Source organism: Impatiens glandulifera, chromosome 5 (genome assembly GCF_907164915.1).
Source record: "Impatiens glandulifera chromosome 5, dImpGla2.1, whole genome shotgun sequence".
NCBI classification, from domain to species: Eukaryota; Viridiplantae; Streptophyta; class Magnoliopsida; order Ericales; family Balsaminaceae; genus Impatiens; species Impatiens glandulifera.
In genome coordinates this window covers 41,389,628-41,409,144 of record NC_061866.1, presented here as the reverse complement: position 1 = coordinate 41,409,144, position 19,517 = coordinate 41,389,628, and the positions used below count along the sequence as shown (strand labels likewise).

General features: G+C 28.3%; 1 protein-coding gene across 1 annotated transcript; it reads left to right on the top strand.

The window, feature by feature from the left end:
• Positions 1 to 14,773: 14,773 nt before the first annotated feature.
• LOC124939367 (cucumisin-like) lies at positions 14,774 to 18,007 on the top strand. The gene is made up of 9 exons (XM_047479847.1): positions 14,774 to 14,850; positions 14,963 to 15,054; positions 15,152 to 15,398; positions 15,611 to 16,139; positions 16,218 to 16,333; positions 16,522 to 16,752; positions 16,838 to 16,949; positions 17,100 to 17,313; positions 17,481 to 18,007. Exons 1-9 carry the CDS (start codon positions 14,774 to 14,776, stop codon positions 18,005 to 18,007), a joined length of 2,145 nt encoding a protein of 714 aa, XP_047335803.1.
• Positions 18,008 to 19,517: the final 1,510 nt, after the last annotated feature.

Sequence of the window (19,517 nt, the reverse complement as noted above, 5' to 3'; positions counted from 1 at the left end):
CTCAACAAATATAAACAAGGCATTTTCTTGCTATTTTATTTCTTTTTGTAAAGTTGCGCAACTTTATCTTTTATAGAGAACATATTTCTCTAACAATAAATTATCTTTTTACATAATATACACAATTATTTTTGTGTTATTATCAATAAAAATATTTGCCCCCACGTTCGTGTTGGTACCCTTTTTTAAATCACACACTTATATGATTTAAATCAATGATTTTCTAATCAAAAATTGTCACACAATTTTTTTACAAATTTCTTTTGTTATACTTATCATACAATGAATAAGATAACTATACCATAAATATTTAATTGAATAAAATATAATTTCTATACAAGAGATTAGAATGTTTATTCATATATAAATCATTCTTCACATAATCTCTACATAAGAAATTAAAATATTTAATCAATTAAAATATTTATTTCAACACTTAATTTCTATAAAAGAAATTAGAATATTTAATCAAATAAATATTTACCATATCACATGATTTATACAAAAAAATCATAATGTTTTAAGCATCTTTGACCGAAGTCGCTTAAACATTTATTTTCGGTTGCACGTTTGCATCACGTAATATCGGCACGTTTGCCACATTATTCTCAAATCAAATAAGACTTTGCTTGTAATTATTTGATTTCAAAATTATCAAATTAAGTAAGTCTTAATGATGTAAATGAACAATGTATATCAAATATATTATATTAAACCAAAATTAATATATCCATATATATGATATTATATATTATTGCTTCTTTCATTTTAGTCACCACGATGACAAAACAACTATAATATATATAGTCAATAACATAGAAATGTAATCAGATAAATAATATGTCATATATATTATTAAACAAATATATATACAACTTCATTTATCATTAAAAATACCGTTTAAAAAATACATGATAATTAATTAGAATATTAATTATTACACTTAATTAGAATGTTGATCATTTATCTTTAATCAAATATAAAACTAACTAATTATATAATATTCATGCCATCAATTATTCGTTTCTTAATTAATTAGATGACCTTTAACATTTTATAACAAATCTTTGTCAATCAAAAAACACATGATTTGTGACAAATTTCAAAATTATCTATTCAAATAAAAATAGATAGAAAATAAATCTTAATTTATATATGTATATAAATTTATAGATAATCATATTTATTATGAATAACATGAATCATCATATTATTAGCTAATATGCATGATTTATATTAATAATCAATTAGCACATAATCAAATTAAATATAACTATAAATATATTTCATGTCTTAATCGAAATACTTACATTGCTATATTTTGAACAACAATCGACGTGAAGCGAGTATGCACTCTCAAAATAAATCTGGGTAGATTGTTCTCACCGAGACAATTTTTGCAAAGACAATTTTAACTAACATAGTCGTGTCTCTTTAAATGCATGATTAGAATAAGTTCTAACACAAACTACTTATTTAATCTCATTATACATATGACCTTCATTTTCTGTCATTATTAATCACATAATTTCTATAGAAGAAATTAAAATGCTTCAAAATATAAATGACAAAGTCATTTTAGCAAATTAAATTTCTACATGAGAAATCGTTAAGTGCCCCATTTTATTTCGTAATTTCTACACAAGAAATTAGAATGATTCTAACATCCATGGTTAAAATCTTTTTGACAGATCAAAATTCTATATAAGACATTATGGGCACTCATTCATCTAATAATTTCTGTCTAAGAAATTGGAATGTTTCAATTTCAACAACTATAGTCATTTTAACGAGTCTGATAACTATAAAGAAATCATTTCTATAGTCATTTTAATAATTATTGACTATCTCATTCATCTCATAATTTCTACACAAGAAATTGGAATGGTTTCAACATCAATGACTAAAGTCATTTTAACTAGTCAGATTTCTACAAAGAAATCATTGATCATTCCATTTATCTCATAATTTCTATACAAGAAATTGGAATAGTTTCAACGTAAATGACTAATGTCATTTTATAACGTCCGATTTCTACAAAAGAAATCAACGTAAATAACTAATGTCATTTTATCACTGATTTCTACAAAAAAAAATCATCTCATTAGCTGGATTTGAACATGAGACCTCTCTTCCACCATGCACCATTGCGTCTGAACTTTGAACCACTACATCAATGCGCCCTTTCATCGTTGTACCACTTTTATGACCTTTTGTCTTCTTTTCGGAGACAACTTATACTTCATATTTGACTAGATTCTGTCAACAAATGAATATATACACATTTAAAATGATAACTTCACGTCATAATCAAAATGTAATATATAAGACAATATATACTTATATAAATAAATATATTATCTCTTCTTAGTTATCATATTCATATTAATTATCACGTTTAATTAATTTAAGAATGTATATATTTATAATTAATTATTTTACAACTGAAACCATATGTTTCAATTATAATTAATTTTAAATAACACCATTAATTAATTTTATTAATTAAAACTTCTTTTTTTGTCCATTTTCTTTTCCAATATATATAATATTATCTTAGCATTATATATATATATATATATATATATATATATATATATATAATAAAAGAGAAGATACTTCCCTTTTTAAGTTTAGCGTTATTAAACAATAACCATTGTCAACTCTTTTAAAGGATTTAGATTTGGCTTCATCCTTCAAGCAGCGTTCAACGTCTCTTTTGTAACATCACATCTCGTATTTCTGAAACATCAAAGACAACAAATTTCGATAGCGCAAACTACTAAATAGTTTAGCACAATGAAACTGTTTTAAGATTGTTAAAAATCTTGTCTTGAAATAAATTACAAAAATATATATATAATGATGTACAAATAAATGAAATAAACAAAATATATGAAGAACGAAATCACCGATTGAGATGTTGATTTGAGGCATATGTTAGACACATTTCCCTTAAAACAGTTTCATCGTCTCCCGTTTGTGCTGGAGCTTACGTAGAGGGCTGTCTCTCAGGGTACAACGAATCTAGTAGTGATTCTGCACTGAAATCACTACTCGTCAAGCTTGATCAGCGTACCTGAACTATCACCGGGTTTCAAAGGAAATATCGAGCAAAAAACTTGAAGAACACTCATAAAACAATAAGAGGGCTTTTGGAATTCTAGAGTGAGAAAATATAAGATGATGTGTATTGTAAAATAAATAATGAATGGGTATATATTGCTAAGAATTAAACTTTCAAATAAAACCATCCAAACGTTTGTTAACAATAAATATTGCTCATTCATTTGTTAATTAATTTATAACTAATTAACATCAACCTATACATTTATTTACAGAAATGCAATGTTAGACATTCAATGTTAGCTAATTGAAGAGTCCATACGTTAGCCAATAGGCCAATTAAAGCTAAATATTTATCCTAACATTATGCTTTAATTTTCTAATTAGGCATTAAATATTAATTAAATAATTAATATTTAATTATAATTTGGATTAAATTCACCGTTAATTCACGTTTTAATTTGTGTGAATTTTATTTGATTTTATTTATTTACAATCTTATTTCCATTCATTAATGGAATTAGCTTAATTCCAACAATGTGAACCGTGCTTTCAGTGGAATTGGAATTGGAATTGGAATTGGAATTGGGAGTGGGAATACATTTGAAGCGATGAGCGGATAAACAATCTTTGTAATGTTTGATGTGGCATCTCCAACTCTTGAAGCCACAGTTGCCAAACACAAAGTCTCGAGTTCTTCAACCGATTTGAAGACTGGTATTTCGTTACAAGTTTTAGCATAGGCACATTTTTTTAAAGACCAATTGTTTCGCAGTAGTCGAGACCGTTCATCTAGACAACGTGTGGTCATAGCGACGAAGCCCTTTTCCACGCGTAACCAAGTCCTGAACCTCAAACTTAATTTTTGAAAAAAAGTTTTTTTCTAATCTATAAATTGAGTAAATTAGGTGGCGAGGATTTAATATCAAAACTATCTAAATTGATGACCTTAAAGCCGAGTTCATTGAGTCTTGTCTCACAGCCTTGGTATTCTTAGAAATAAACTTGAACATAATTTATCATTTTGCTTCTCAATGAAAATTAGAATGTTCAAATTTAAGGTTTGAAGATTTTAGATTTACATGAATGAAAACATAATTTTTTTATTGTGAATTTTAACAAGATTGATTTATTTTAACTAGGGATTGTTATGTTGTTATAGAAAATAATAGACAACTAGAAAGATGTTCAAATATTTGGTTTAGAAGATTAAAATAAAAAAACTCAATTAATTAAAATTTAATATTAAATTAATAAAACAGCAAACAAAGTTATTTATATATATAATCATGCTTAATTTTTAAAGTGTTCGGATTGTCGGGTGAGTTGTGGTTAATTTGGATACTTGGGTTGGATTGTGGGTTAACCCGCTCATAAACTTAAAACGGTTAAAAATAAAATAAAAAATGCTAGAGGTATGTTACGAACTTACAACTTAACAAAATAAGTACAACCATTTAACCAACTATGCTAATAAGACTTTATATTTAAATTTAACACCAAATTTGATGAACGCGGGACGTTTTAACATTAATATAAGTTTAACTTTTTAACTAACTAATTTATATATATAATGATGCTTAATTTTTAAAGTGTCCGGATTGACGGGTCGAGAGTTATGGTTAATTTGGATACTTGGGTCGGATTGTGGGTTGACCCGTCATAAACTTAAAACGGTTAAAAATAAAATTAAAAATGCTAAAGGTATGTTTCGAACTTACAACCTAACAAAACATGTACAACTCTTTAACCAACTAGGCTACTAAGACTTTATATATTAAATTCAACACCAGATTTGATGAACACATGACGTTTTAACATTAGTATAAGTTCAACTTTTTAACTAACTAATCTATATATATAATGATGCTTAATTTTTAAAGTGTCCGGATTACCGGGTCGAGAGTTGTGGTTAATTTGGATATTTGGGTCGGATTGTGGGTTGACCCACCCATAAACTTAAAACGGTTAAAAATAAAATTAAAAATGTTAGAGGTATGTTTCGAACTTGCAACCTAACAAAATAAATACAACCCTTTGACCAATTAGGCTTATAAGACTTTATATTTTTAATTCAACACCAAATTTGATTAACGTGGGACGTTTTAACATTAATATAAGTTCAACTTTTTAACCAACTAATCTATATATATAATGATGCTTAATTTTTAAAGTGTCCGGATTGTCGAGTCGAGAGTGGTGGTTAATTTGGATACTTGGGTCGGATTGTGTGTTGACCCACCCATAAATTTAAAACGGTTAAAAATAAAATTAAAAATGTTAGAGGTATGTTTCGAACTTGCAACCTAACAAAATAAGTACAACCTTTTAACCAATTAGGCTAATAAGATTTTATATTTTTAATTCAACACCAAATTTGATTAACGCGGGACGTTTTAACATTAATATAAGTTCAACTTTTTAACTAACTAATATATATATATATAATGATGCTTAATTTTTAAAGTGTCTGGATTGCCGGGTCGAGAGTTGTGGTTAATTTTATTGTACATTCTAATTTCCATTCATTAATGGAATTATAGAATTAGTTTAAAAATTCCAACAATAGTTGGGTCTAATTGTGGGTTGTCCCGTCCATAAACTTTAAACGGTTAAAAATAAAATTAAAAATGTTATAGGTATGGTTCGAACTTGCAACCTAGCAAAATAAGTACAACCCTTAACTAACTAGGCTAATAACATTTTATATTAAAAATCAACACCAAATTTGATGAACGTGGGACATTTTAACAATATAAATTTAACTTTTTAACTAACTAATCTATATATATAATGATGCTTAATTTTCAAAGTGTCCGGATTTCTGGGTCGAGAGCTGTGGTTAATTTGGATATTTGGGTCGGATTGTGGGTTGACCCGCCCATAAAATTAAAACGGTTAAAAATAAAATCAAAAATGCTAGAGGTATGTTTCGAACTTGCAACCTAACAAAACAAGTAAAACTCTTTAACCAACTAAGCTAATAAGATTTTATATTTTAAATTCAACACCAAATTTGATGAACGAGGAACGTTTTAACATTAATATAAGTTCAACTTTTTAACTAACTAATATATATATATAATGATGCATAATTTTAATACATATTACTCGTGCAAATGTACGGCTACATACTAGTTATATTAAGAAGAGAAATGACCGAAAGAATCGTCCATACATCTTTCACTCATTTTGTGAGGTAGAGGAGGTAACCCATTTATGCTTTGCTGATGATTCGTTCATTCTAGCGCACGCAGACATTGATTCCATTAAAACTATTAGGGTTGCATTAACGTTCTGTTCTGAGGTTACAGGTTTAACTATTAATGAAAGTAAAAGTGTGGCATTTTATGGAGGCGTGAATGACGAAACGAAGCAGGACATCTTCAACATCATGGGCATGAAGGAAGGCAGTTTTCCTGTAAGGTACTTAGGAATTCCGTTAACCGCAAAGCAGATCGAGATCTCACACTGCAAGCCGCTGATTGAAAAGGTAAAAAACACGATATATGGCTGGACAACGAAAAAACTTTCTTATGCAGGGAGGATCGAACTTATCAAAACCGTGGTCATGGGCATAGTTGGCTACTAGGCGCAGTAAATGGTCATTTCGAAGAAGGTAATGAAGGAGCTCAATACATTGATGAGGAACTTTATTTGGGGCAATAGCGGAAGAGGAGGAAAAAAAGTCAAATGGACCGATCTCTGCAAACCGGAGGACGAGGGAGGCATCGGCTTGAAGAACTATATCGAGTGTAACAAGGCTCTCACCTTCAAGCATATGTGGGCTTTGGAGCGCAATCAGAAGTCACTATGAATCAAATGGGTGCATACGAGGTTTATGAAATACGAAACCAGCATTTGGACCTGCAAAATTCATGAAGGTATGAGTTGGTTTCTAAAAAAGATCATTTAACTAAGAAGTGATATTGCATATCTTTATGACATCCGGCTAGGGGACGGGAAATGCACTATATTCTGGCATGACCCCTAGTTCGAAAATCAGTCTATCATCCACAAGGAGGAGTTTCAAAATACCCTCATTAAAAGGGACTGCACAGAAGCAAAAATCAGAGACATTAAAGACGGAAATTGGGACTCACTCCTGAGAAGAAATCCAGAAGGACAGAGGATACTTAATCATATAAGTAACATACAACTACACGACAGGCCGGATATTCATGAATGGAAAGTTGAGGACAATGGGAAGTTGGTATCAAAGAAAATATGGGAGGTAACTCGGGAAAAAACACAGAAAGTAGAATGGGCTCCTTTTGTATGGTCAACGAAGATTATCCTTATACACCAGTTCATTCTGTGGCTCGCCTTCTGGGAAAGACTCAGCACTCGTTATCGTATCAGCAAGTATATGAGAATCCTTGACACGAGTTGTCTTCTATGTAGAGAAAATGAAGAAACAATAGATCACCTATTCGGGAGCTACTGTATTGCTTCAGAGCTTTGGGACAGATTCTATAAAAGCCTGGAGGTTATCAGTTTTCCGAGCGAATGGAATGAAATCAAAGATGCATCACTACTCAAAGCCAAGGGAAATAGATTTGCAACAAGCGTGTTCAAGTGTGACTTTGGAGCAGTGGTGTATAACATTTGACAAGAACGAAATACAAGGGTATATGGCAGAACCCGCAGGAGCGTTGAAGAGTTATAGAAAGATATTGTATCGGATTGCAACGCCCTCGCGGGAACGTGGACAAGAATTTCAAGCACGGAGCAGAACTATAATATTTGTAAGAACTGGAATTTACCGTTTTTTAAACTTACTAGAATTGAAAGCTTTGTAATCAAATAATTCATTTACGTTTTTAGCTTTTTAGCTTTTATTCAGAATGTTACGACTTCAAAATCATTTTAAGCCTGTCTAGAATGATCTCTTAAACTCGTGATTTTTTTTCCCATTTTTTAGAATTTTTAATGAAATGACGCTTAAATTGTTTTTCCAAAAAAAAGGAGAAATGATTCCATATAAAAAAAATATTGACAAGAAAATTGAATGACGATTTATTTTTTATTTTTTAATTAAAAGTCTGAAAATTATATTTTCTATTAAATTTTATAATTCAATCCTACAATTTTTTAAGAAATCATGATAAAGATTATTCAAATATATATTGATCTAAATTGTCACAATAATTTTCAATTAGTCAAAAGTTAGGATTTTAAATGTTAGTTTTAAAATCATAGTCTGTATTTAGTAGAATTAGTTCACATTTCAATTGGAAACCCCCTCTTATGATATAAATGAGATGTATTCCTACATGAAATTTTTATAATCTTTAATCTAAATCTTTAATCCTTAAGTCTATAATCTTTATATTCTATGTCGATAAATTGAGATAAACTGTAACTGCGGAAACGTACATGGATCTTAAATGAAGTACGATTCATTAAGGTCGTTCTACGTTATTTTTCAGATCTTCTCTTGTTCTAGATCTGAACCTGGATCGAAATGTTTGATTTGAATTGGGTTTAATTATTCCAACCCTATATCGATAGCCTTCTTGAATGTTCTTGAGAGATGAACTGAAACATTTTGTATGATGAGAAAAACAAATTAGGTAGGCTATCTATATGGGTTGTGGACCTAGCCCTAATATACTTATTTATTATTCGGCACATCAACGAAATAATAAATGCTTCTACACAAATATGTCCCGATATTTATTATAGATGTCTAAATAAGCTCATATTCTTTATATTTTAATAAATCACATTAATTAGGCTTTAATCTTTATATGATAACAACTAATACACAATTATTAAATAATATATACTCAAATATTAGAAATAGTTCCAACAGAAAAAACAATATTTTGAATATTGAGGGATAGATTTCATAATATACCAAGAGATATTTTTACAAATTATGTGAATATTCAAGTCGGGTTTAAGAGCTTAATTGAAAAAAATACACTATTTAAATGTTAATTAATATTTTAATGCAATATTAAAAATAGATAAATGTTTTAAATTAACCATAATTAATAAGGACTAGAACTTAATTATAAAAAAATATTCTTCAAAAGTTAATTAATACAATATTAAAAACAAAATAAATGCTATAAACTCCGGAATGACATCTTTAATATGAGATTGTTTATGTGATTGAGAAACAGAGAGAAAACATATAGTATATATTAAATAATAAATATTCTAATAATTTTAAATTTTAATTCTCTTAAATAATATAACTAATATCTATATATTATTTCTTAATTATTTTTAAAACTTTATATTTAATATTTTATTTTTCATAAATATATATTTATATATTTATTTTATTATAAAATTTATAACTTTTTTTATTTTGTATATAAATATTAATATTTATTACTATATTTATATATAAAATTATAAATGTAATAAATTCGTGATAATTTATGAATAATTAATTATCATTAATTTAAATAATGAATTTTATATAAAAAATAAATTATAAAATAATGTCAATAAATCAAAATAATTAAATAAAAATATTAAATAATATGACACATTTATAATAATTAAAATTTTAAGGGAGAAGAACCAAAATCTTGTAAATTCTTGAGGTGACTTGAAAGGTTAAACAAACTGAATAAACTAATTAATCGGTGTCCGAAATTTTTTTTACCAAATATTCAAACGGTTTTAATAATTTGAAGTTATTATAATCTTATTATATATTTTAATATTTAATTTCAAATAATTTAATTATAATAATTTGGATCTTAATTTTATATTATTAAAAGTAAAAAATAATGCCTAAAATTTTAAAATATATTATTTTAGTTTAATATTAAAATTAATCATATACTTATTTAAATAATATGGTAATGAGTTGGTTAATCACATCTTGATACTTAGTTTTTTGTTTTAATGTATAATTCTTTTATTAAAATTATTATTTGTTACAAATTTTATAATTTAAATTTTTTTAATTATTAATTTTAATAAGTATTTTAATATATTCCAAGGCATTATTAAAATTGAGGTTATATTAAAGATTCATAAGGAGAAAATAAATAATGATTCGTGATAATTTAAAAAAGATAAGAATATTTTAAATAAAATAACTTAAAATGTATTAATATATAATAATAAAATATGAAATAACCCAAATTAAGATTTAAAAAATTAAAATTAATACTTTAAATATAAAGATAAAGTAAAAGTTGTGCCAAAATAATTCAAACAAATTGAGTCAATGAAAAAAAAGACAAACTTTTAATACATCTTTTTAAGTACTTTAGATTATTACATAAATAAAATATTTGTTTCTGAAATAACTTTGTAAGTAAAAGATATGGGAAATATTACAAAAGTGATAGTAATTTCATTTGAATTATATTAATTACATCAACGCACTAATTAAAAGGTTGAATAAAATATTAATTACATCAACGCACTAATTAAAAACTTGAATAGTTGAATTTGAAAAAGCTTCCAATTTTCTAAAGTTTAAGTGAGTTAAAAACCAAAAAAGAAATATATAAAACAATAATCAAAGAAGCCATTAATTGAAAATGTCAAATCTATATATATATATAAAATGATACTTAATTTTTAAAGTGTCCGGATTTCCGGATCGAGAGCTATGGTTAATTTGGATAAATGTGAAAGTAATGAATACTTGGGTCGGATTGTGGGTTGACCCGCCCATAAACTTAAAACGGTTAAAAATAAAATTAAAAATGGTATAAGTATGGTTCAAACTTGCAACCTCACAAAACAAGTACAACATTTTAACCAACTAGGCTAATAACACTTTATATTTTAAATTTAACCAAAAAATTGATAAACATGTGATATTTTAACAATATAAGTTCAACTTTTTAACTAACTAATCTATATATATATATATATATAATGATACTTAATTTTTAAAGTGTCCGGATTGTCGGGACGAGAGCTGTGGTTAATTTGGATATATGTGAGAGTAAATTGATATTTGGGTCGGACTATGGGTTGACCCGCCCATAAACTTAAAACGGTTAAAAATAAAATTAAAAATGCTATATGTATGGTTCGTACTTGCAACCTAACAAAATAAGTACAACTTTTTAACCAACTAAGCTAATAACAATTTATATTTTAAATTCAACCTAAAATTTGATAAACGCGTGACATTTTAACAATATAAGTTTAACTTTTTAACTAACTAATCTATATATATATATAATGATGCTTAATTTTTAAAGTGTCCGGATTGCAGGATCGAGAGTTGTGGTTAATTTGAATATATGTGAGAGTAAATGGATATTTGGGTCGGAGTGTGAGTTGACCCGCCCATAAATTTAAAACGGTTAAAAATAAAATTAAAAATGCAATAGGTATGGTTCGAACTTGTAACCTAACAAAACAAGTACAACATTTTAACCAATATATATAATGATACTTGATTTTTAAAGTGTTTGGATTGTCGGGTCGAGGGCTGTGGTAGATTTGGATATATGTGAGAGTAAATGGATACTTGGGTCGGATTGTGGGTTGACCCGCCCATAAACTTAAAACGGTTAAAAATAAAATTAAAAATGATATAGGTATGGTTCGAAATTACAACCTAATAAAACAAGTACAACCTTTTAACCAACTAAGCTAATAACACTTTATGTTTTTAATTCAACCCAAATTTGATAAACGCGTGACATTTTAACAATATAAGTTGAAATTTTTAACTAACTAATCTATATATATATATATATATATATATAATGATGCTTAATTTTTAAAGTGTTCAGATTGTCGGGTCGAGAACTATGGTTAATTTGGATATATGTGAGAGTAATGGATATTTGGGTCGGATTGTGGGTTGACCCGTCCATAAACTTAAAACGGTTAAAAATAAAATTAAAAATGCTATAGGTATGGTTCGAACTTGCAACCTAACAAAACAAGTACAACCTTTTAGCCAACTAGGGTAAAAACACTTTATATTTTAAATTCAACCCAAAATTTGATAAACGCGTGACATTTTAACAATATAAGTTCAACTTTTTAACTAACTAATCTATATATATAATGATACTTAATTTTTAAAGTGTTCGGATTGCCGGGTCGAGAGCTGTGGTTAATTTTGATATATGTGAGAGTAAATGATACTTGGGTCGGATTGTGGATTAACCCGCCCATAAACTTAAAACGGTTAAAAAATAAAATTCTAAATCCTATAGGTATGGTTCGAACTTGCAACCTAACAAAACAAGTACAACCTTTTAACCAACTAGACTAATAACACTTTATATTTTAAATATATAATGATGCTTAATTTTTAAAGTATCTGAATTGCCGGGTCGAGAGTTGTGGTTAATTTGAATATAAGTGAGAGTAAATAATATTTGGGTCGGATTGTGGGTTGACCCGCCCATAAACTTAAAACGGTTAAAAATAAAATTAAAAATGCTATAGGTATGGTTCGAACTTGCAACCTAACAAAATAAGTACAACCTTTTAAACAACTAGGCTAATAACACTTTATATTTTAAATTCAACCCAAAATTTGGTAAACGCGTGACATTTTAACAATATCAGCTGAACTTTTTAACTAACTAATCTATATATATATATATATAATGATGCTTAATTTTTAAAGTGTCTGGATTGCCGGGTCGAGAGATGTGGTTAATTTGGATATATGTGAGAGCAAATGGATACTTGGGTCGGATTGTGGGTTGACCCGCCCATAAACTTAAAACGGTTAAAAATAAAAATAAAAATGATATAGGTATGGTTCGAACTTGCAACATAACAAAATAAGTACAACTTTTTAACAAAATAGGCTAATAACACTTTATATTTTAAATTCAACCCAAAATTTGATAAACGCGTGAAATTTTAACAATATAAGTTCAACTTTTTAACTAACTAATCTATATATATATATATATATATATATATATATATATATATATATATATATATATATATATATAATGATGCTTAATTTTTAAAGTGTCCGGATTGCCGGGTCGAGAGCTGTGGTTAATTTTGATATATGTGAGAGTAAATGATACTTGGGTCGGATTGTGGGTTGACCTGCCCATAAACTTAAAACGGTTAAAAATAAAATTAAAAATGCTATAGGTATGGTTCGAAATTGCAACATAACAAAACAAATACAACTTTTTAACCAACTAGGCTAATAACACTTTACATTTTATATTCAACCCAAAATTTGATAAACGTATGATATTTTAACAATATAAGTTCAACTTTTTAACTAACTAATCTATATATATATATATATATATATATATATATATATATATATATATATATATATATAATGATGCTTAATTTTTAAAGTGTCCGGATTGCCGGGTCGAGAGCTGTGGTTAATTTTGATATATGTGAGAGTAAATGATACTTGGGTCGGATTGTGGGTTGACCCGCCCATAAACTTAAAACGGTTAAAAATAAAATTAAAAATCCTATAGGTATTGTTCGAACTTGCAACCTAACAAAACAAGTACAACCTTTTAACCAACTAGACTAATAATACTTTATATTTTAAATATATAATGATGCTTAATTTTTGAAGTGTCCGGATTGCCGGGTCGAGAGTTGTGGTTAATTTGAATATATGTGAGAGTAAATGATATTTGGGTCGGATTGTGGGTTGACCCGCCCATAAACTTAAAACGGTTAAAAATAAAATTAAAAATGCTATAGGTATGGTTCGAACTTGCAACCTAACAAAACAAGTACAACTTTTTAACCAACTAAGCTAATAACACTTTATTTTTTAAATTCAACCCAAAATTTGATAAACGTGTGACATTTTAACAATATAAGTTCAACTTTTTAACTAATTAATCTATATATATATAATGATGCTTAATTTTTAAAGTGTCCGGATTGCCGGGTCGAGAGCTGTGGTTAATTTGGATATATGTGAGAGTAAATGGATATTTGGGTCGGATTGTGGGTTGACCCGCCCATAAATTTAAAACGGTTAAAAATAAAATTAAAAATGATATAGGTATGGTTCGAACTTGCAACATAACAAAACAAGTACAACCTTTTAACCAATTAGACTAATAATACTTTATATTTTAAATTCACTTCAAAATTTGATAAACGCGTGACATTTTAATAATATAAGTTCAACTTTTTAACTAACTAATCTATATATATATATAATGATGTTTAATTTTTAAAATGTCCGGATTGTCGGGTCGAGAGCTGTGGTTAATTTTGATATATGTGAGAGTAAATGGATACTTGAGTCGGATATTGGGTTGACCCACCCATAAAAATTTTACCGTAATATTTTTTTCACGATTTTTTATATTATTACTCGTGCAAATGCACGGGATACATTCTAATAGTTATTAGTATTGCCATAGTTTTTAAAATCTATAAAAGGTTCCTCAATAAGAACCATTCTTCAAATCTTAAGACAAGAAAATCACATAAGATGATGCAAACAATAACATATTTAGATGTTTTAAATTTTTTTCAACTTTATGTTATGTTTCTTACTTTCACCAATGTACATGGGAGATATGATCGATATCGACAGGCATGCATCTCTACTCTTGAACAACTATTAATATTCTTGATCTATACTTTTATTAAGGATTGTTTGCACTGTAGTTCATATAAAAATAGACACCATTTTAATATACATATTCAATTTTCATTGAAAACGTTCAAAAGGTGCATGTATATTAAACTAGTTATTATGTTTATACAGGAATACATAGTGTACATGGGAGATTTGAATCCAACCTCAAACATCCCTCCACCTATCTTGCATTCAAGCTTTCTAGAAAAAACTCTTCACATGTAATATTACTAATAATTATTTTTTTAATATTCTTATTTTGTTATAATCACTTTTTTGACAGAGGTGTTTAGATTTTACTTACTAGATGTTTATTTTTGTTTTATTCTGCAGAAACTCTTCTGCATCACTTATTCACAGTTACAAGAGTATTTTCAATGGTTTTGTCGCCCGATTAACTTATGATGAGGTTCACCTGATTTACTGTAAGATCATTAATTAGATTTGAAATAATTACTAAAAATATATAACAAATTAAATCATTAATTAGGTTCATTTACATATTTATAACTTAATCATCAGCAAGGGAAGAAGTTGTGTCAATATTTCCTAATGGAAAAAATTATATGTATACTACAAGATCATGGGACTTTTTGAAATTTCCTCGAACAATTAGAAGAGCGAATGAAGTTGAGAGTAACATCATTGTTGGAGTAATAGATTCCGGAATTTGGCCAGAGTTAGATAGCTTTAGCGATATTGGAATGGGATCTCCACCGCCCAAATGGAAAGGCTCATGTAGTGGGCTACTAAATTTCAAATGTAACAAGTAAGGACTTGTTTTATTTGAATTGTTTCTATTATATTCAAATATAATATCTTATTTACTATTATTTATTTTTATAATCATCTAAATTATCAAGCAAACTACTCAAACAAATTTAAAACAATCTTATATTATCATTATAACATTCTTTAACATATTAAATACTAAAGATGATCAATAATTCAATTTTCATAATACATATTATCTCAATGCAGGAAAATAATTGGAGGAAGGTACTACAAAAGAAATGGCCTTTTCTTACAAGATGATATCAAGTCTCCAAGAGATACCCTTGGTCATGGAACTCATGTAGCTTCAATCATTGTCGGAAATCTTGTTAGTTCGGCAAACTTTTATGGTTTTGGTGAAGGTACAGCACGAGGAGGAGTCCCTTCTTCGAGGATTGCGGTATATAAAGTAATTTGGTCTGATGGTGCTTATGACGCCGACATCATTCTCGCATTCGAGGATGCCATCAATGATGGGGTTGACATAATATCAGTTGCTGTGGGAAAATCATTTTTTAGAAACTATATGCTAAAAAGTTATATGAGAGATTCTACAGCTGTTGGGAGTTTTCAAGCAATGAGAAAAGGAATTATGACAATATGTGCTGCCGGAAACGATGGCCCTGGACATGAAACTGTCGTGAATGTTTCTCCATGGGGTCTTACCGTGGCAGCAAGCACGACTGATCGAAAGTTCATGAACTATTTGATGTTGGGTGATACTCATATTTTACAGGTATATATAGTATTTACCTTATAAGGCACAACATGCATGGATACAATATTTTTTATTATTATTGATTTCATTCATCAGGAATCTTCATTGAATGGATCTACATTGAATGTGTTTGATGATACTAATTTCTCCACTTTGGTGTATGCTGGTGCTGTGCCAAATATAAAAGAGAATATTTCTAGTGATGCAGCAAGGTATTATTTACTTAGTTATCATGTATTTCTTTTATGTTGATAGAAAAAAGTTTTAAACATTGTTACTTTTATGTGTTTAGATGAACATTGTGAAAGAAATGATCTATATTTCTTTTCAATTGCAATTTTATATAAGAAGCAAATTATTTCAGGTAATTAATTTACTGATTAGAACTCATAATATGCAGACTTTGTCAATCCGCAAACTCACTAGATGCTAGACTTGTAAGAGGTAGGATTGTCATTTGTATTGAAAACAATTCGGGGGAAGCAGCTATTTCCGCGGGTGCAATTGGTATGGTGATAGTATGTCCTCGCCGCAATTATGGGTTAGAAGATTCAATCTCATCTTCCCTCCCAACAACTTTTCTTTACAATAAAGAATCAAGCATGCTACTGAGATATTTGCGAAGATCAAGGTAGGTATTTATGGTAGTACTTCATTAGTTATTCTAAAAATATTATAATTTCCTTCATTGATTGAGTTTTTCTTTTATAATACAGGAATTCATCTGTAAGCATATCGAAAAGTCATGAAATATTTGATCTATTTGCACCATATGTTGCACCCTTATCATCAAGGGGACCAAATCCTGTAACACCTGAAATTCTTAAGGTTGTATAGATACTTCTCTTGTATTGTCATGTTATTAAAGATGAATACTAATCTTAAAAATAGTTTTTTTAAACCTCAATTAAGTTATGATTTATTTATATAAAAAATATCATCAGAGAAATTACAACAAAGTTTTCAATGATTTTGTAGCCGGATTTGTCTGCGCCTGGTGACAGAATTTTGGCAGCATGGATACCTACGGTATCTCCTTCATTTTCGATTATAGATACGAGAAGATTGTCCTATAACATTATTTCAGGCACATCAATGGCATGCGCACATGCTGCTGCTGCAGCCGCTTATGTAAAATCCTTTCATCCATCATGGTCTCCGTCTGCTATAAAATCTGCACTTATGACCACTGGTATAATAATGACACTTCCTAACTTATTTATTTACAATAAACTATGTTTTTATCTTTTTAGAAGTGTTATCAAATTGTTTTATATTTGAACCTAAACAATTCTTTTACAGCCTCCGAGATGAATGTAGTAAAGACAACTCGAGGAGCAAGAGATTTCTATTATGGAGCAGGCCAGAGAAACCATCTTGCAGAATTTGGTTATGGAGCAGGCCAGATAAACCCTGTAAGTGCCATTAATCCTGGCCTTGTGTATGATGCAAATCTAGCTGATTATGTGCAGTTCTTGTGTGGCCAAAACTACACTAACAAACAGTTGAGCCTTGTTACGGGTGACGAAATTGTTTGCACTCATTATGGGAGTAAAGCTTCTTTAAATCTTAACATGCCTTCATTTTCCATCCCTATCATTCCGTCAAATACTCCTTTTAACATCTCCTTGAGTAGGAAAGTTACCAACGTGGGATCGTTAAGATCTACTTACTTCGCCAAGATTCTTACTCTGCCTACATTCAGAATACGAGTGGTTCCGAGCACACTTTCTTTCACTTACGTTGGACAAACTCAGTCATTTAGATTGATTGTTGAGGGAATAATGAAACCATACACGGCAGTTTCGACTTCTTTGTCATGGGTAAGTGACACAAACACAGTGAGAAGTCCCATTATTATTTTGGATGATACGAGATCACGATAAACATATGTTTTATAAAATAAAAATAATGGAAATATAATGAAAGACAATAACATATGTGATTTTATTATTATATAAGAGTTCTCAAATAATGTTTTTGTTTTTTTTGATGTGTAATGAGTGAGTCATGTATGTGGTGTGTTAGTATCCAAGTATTGGGGTTTTGATTTATTTATGTACGCTTATAATCGATCACATTCTTTTTTAAGAAAATAAAAACTAAACTTTTTAGCTTTAACTAGTGGGAGCTTCATCCCTTACTTTCAAGAGTCCAGGAAACATGGGATGAGGAACCGAATTAGTACTAGTAAAAATATGGGTAATAACGAGCATTACTACCAACTGGTGTAAAGATCAATCGCTATTATCAAGGTAATAGCGATTGGAATTAAAACTAATCGCTACTAACTTGATAATAGTGATCGATCTTTACATCAATCGTTATTATACTACATGTAACACCGATTGGTTACAAAACCAATCGGTATACACTCCAGTCGATTTACTTCCTTAATAGCGATTGGATAAGTGACCAATCTTTATTACCTTAAGTTATATTAGCGATTGGTATTTATACCATTTGTTATTACCTATAAAAATGTTAAATGACCCGAGAGCCTCCTATGCTCCCAATTTGTTTCTCTTTCTTCGTTTACGCGCCGACTGTCCCGTCTATTCGTCCAGATCAGTCCGAGAGCCACTATCGTCCAGATCAAATATCATTATGTAGAAAGTCATCAGAAAAGAGAAAATATTATTACATATAACATCAAAAAATTAGTAACTACTCCTTTATGATTATATAAAGGAAAAAAAATATATATATATATATATATATATATTCGTTTGTCTTTGAACAATTTAATAGATGTATATTCATTTGTCTTCAGACAATTTAATAAATAAAATGTAGACAATTTAAGATAAAGTAACAATATCGCAGTACAAATTATTCATGTTTTACCATTTTTTTTTACTTTTTTCTAATCAAGAGATCTTTAGATAAAAATCTGATTTAAATTCTTTTTGTTTTATTAGAGACTTATTTGTTTATTTATTAATTTATTTCAATGATATAATCATAAATGTATCTTATATTGTACTTATTTGTTGATAGATTACAAATAAAATGGCTGATAATATGCCGAAAACAAATTTGAAAGATCCTGAACTTTTGAAATTATATTTAGATACTTGTATTGAAAAAGATAGAGCGAGAATAAAATGGAAATATTTTTAATAAACATTCATGAAACATAATTAGCAATAGTGTTAAAAATAAAAATAAAAGCTTATATTGAGTCAAAACTAAAACTTTCATAGTTTTTGACTCAATATAAGTCATTTTTTCTCTGTAATACTATTAATAATTATATCCCATAAACTTTCTTAAAAATATATTCATTTTTATTTACGCTCCTAACTTCTTCAGTACAAGCATCTAAATATAATTTTAAAAGTTAAGGATCTTTCCAATTTGCTCTATATATATTATTAGTCATTTTATTTGTAA

What these genes read in the sequence shown, in the direction of transcription:
- LOC124939367 (XM_047479847.1), top strand. Translation starts at nt 14,774, where the DNA reads ATGGGAGATTTGAATCCAACCTCAAACATCCCTCCACCTATCTTGCAT. An exon ending in ATTTCTAGTGATGCAGCAAG is followed by an intron (nt 16,334 to 16,521) that starts GTATTATTTACT and finishes CATAATATGCAG; the next exon opens with ACTTTGTCAATCCGCAAACT. An exon ending in TAACACCTGAAATTCTTAAG is followed by an intron (nt 16,950 to 17,099) that starts GTTGTATAGATA and finishes ATGATTTTGTAG; the next exon opens with CCGGATTTGTCTGCGCCTGG.